Consider the following 710-nt stretch of genomic DNA (forward strand, 5'->3'; position numbering starts at 1 on the left):
GGGGGGGGGATACGGAGACCGGGGAACTGTGCACGGTGCTCCGAGTGTGGGTCTGACCGAGGGGGATATGGGACGAGACTAGAGACACACGCACACGCGTGTGAAAGGTGAAGCAATGTACAGGTCACGGGGGAGGAGGGGAGTGAGTGAGGAATGAATTACTTACTTGTCCTTGCCCATGTAATCACAAATACCCTGTCAGAGAGAGAGAGGGAATTATCAACTAAACATCACCAACATATCCTTCCTGATCCAATATCCCGGGGGTACAGGCCAACGCAAGACCCTCTCAATCTGCAGAAATTTCTCCCCAACCCAGGCCGCCGGATATTCAACCACATGAGGCATCGACAGTCTATTCTCCCCACAGTGCTCCTGGCCGAGGCGGGCGGTGCAGGGTGAATGTGGGGCTGTCAGATCAGAGTACACCCCTCCCCACGCAATCCCTCTCCCCTCCCCGACCTCCAGCACCACCCGAGGGACAGACAGACAGACAGAGCAACAGAAAGAGGGTGAGAGACACAAACAGAGGAAGAGAGACGGAGGGAGCAATAGAGAGACAGACAGAGGGACAGTGAGGGAGTGTGGAGGGACAGTGAGGGAGTGTGGAGGGACAGTGAGGGAGAGTGGAGGGACAGTCAGGGAGAGTGGAGGGACAGTGAGGGAGAGTGGAGGGACAGTGAGGGAGAGTGGAGGGACAGTGAGGGAGA

At 57.0% G+C, this 710-nt stretch overlaps 1 protein-coding gene across 1 annotated transcript in view; it reads right to left on the bottom strand.

The window, feature by feature from the left end:
* Positions 1 to 710, bottom strand: part of LOC125481239 (adenylate cyclase type 5-like) — a 3,214-nt gene that overhangs the window by 1,306 nt on the left and 1,198 nt on the right. The window contains exon 2 of the mRNA XM_048592529.1: positions 167 to 195. Within this exon, the coding sequence (XP_048448486.1) occupies positions 167 to 195 (29 nt within the window). The remainder of the gene's footprint in view (positions 1 to 166; positions 196 to 710) is intronic.

Source organism: Rhincodon typus, unplaced genomic scaffold (genome assembly GCF_021869965.1).
Source record: "Rhincodon typus isolate 14 unplaced genomic scaffold, sRhiTyp1.1 hic_rhity00001394, whole genome shotgun sequence".
Lineage (NCBI taxonomy): Eukaryota > Metazoa > Chordata > Chondrichthyes > Orectolobiformes > Rhincodontidae > Rhincodon > Rhincodon typus.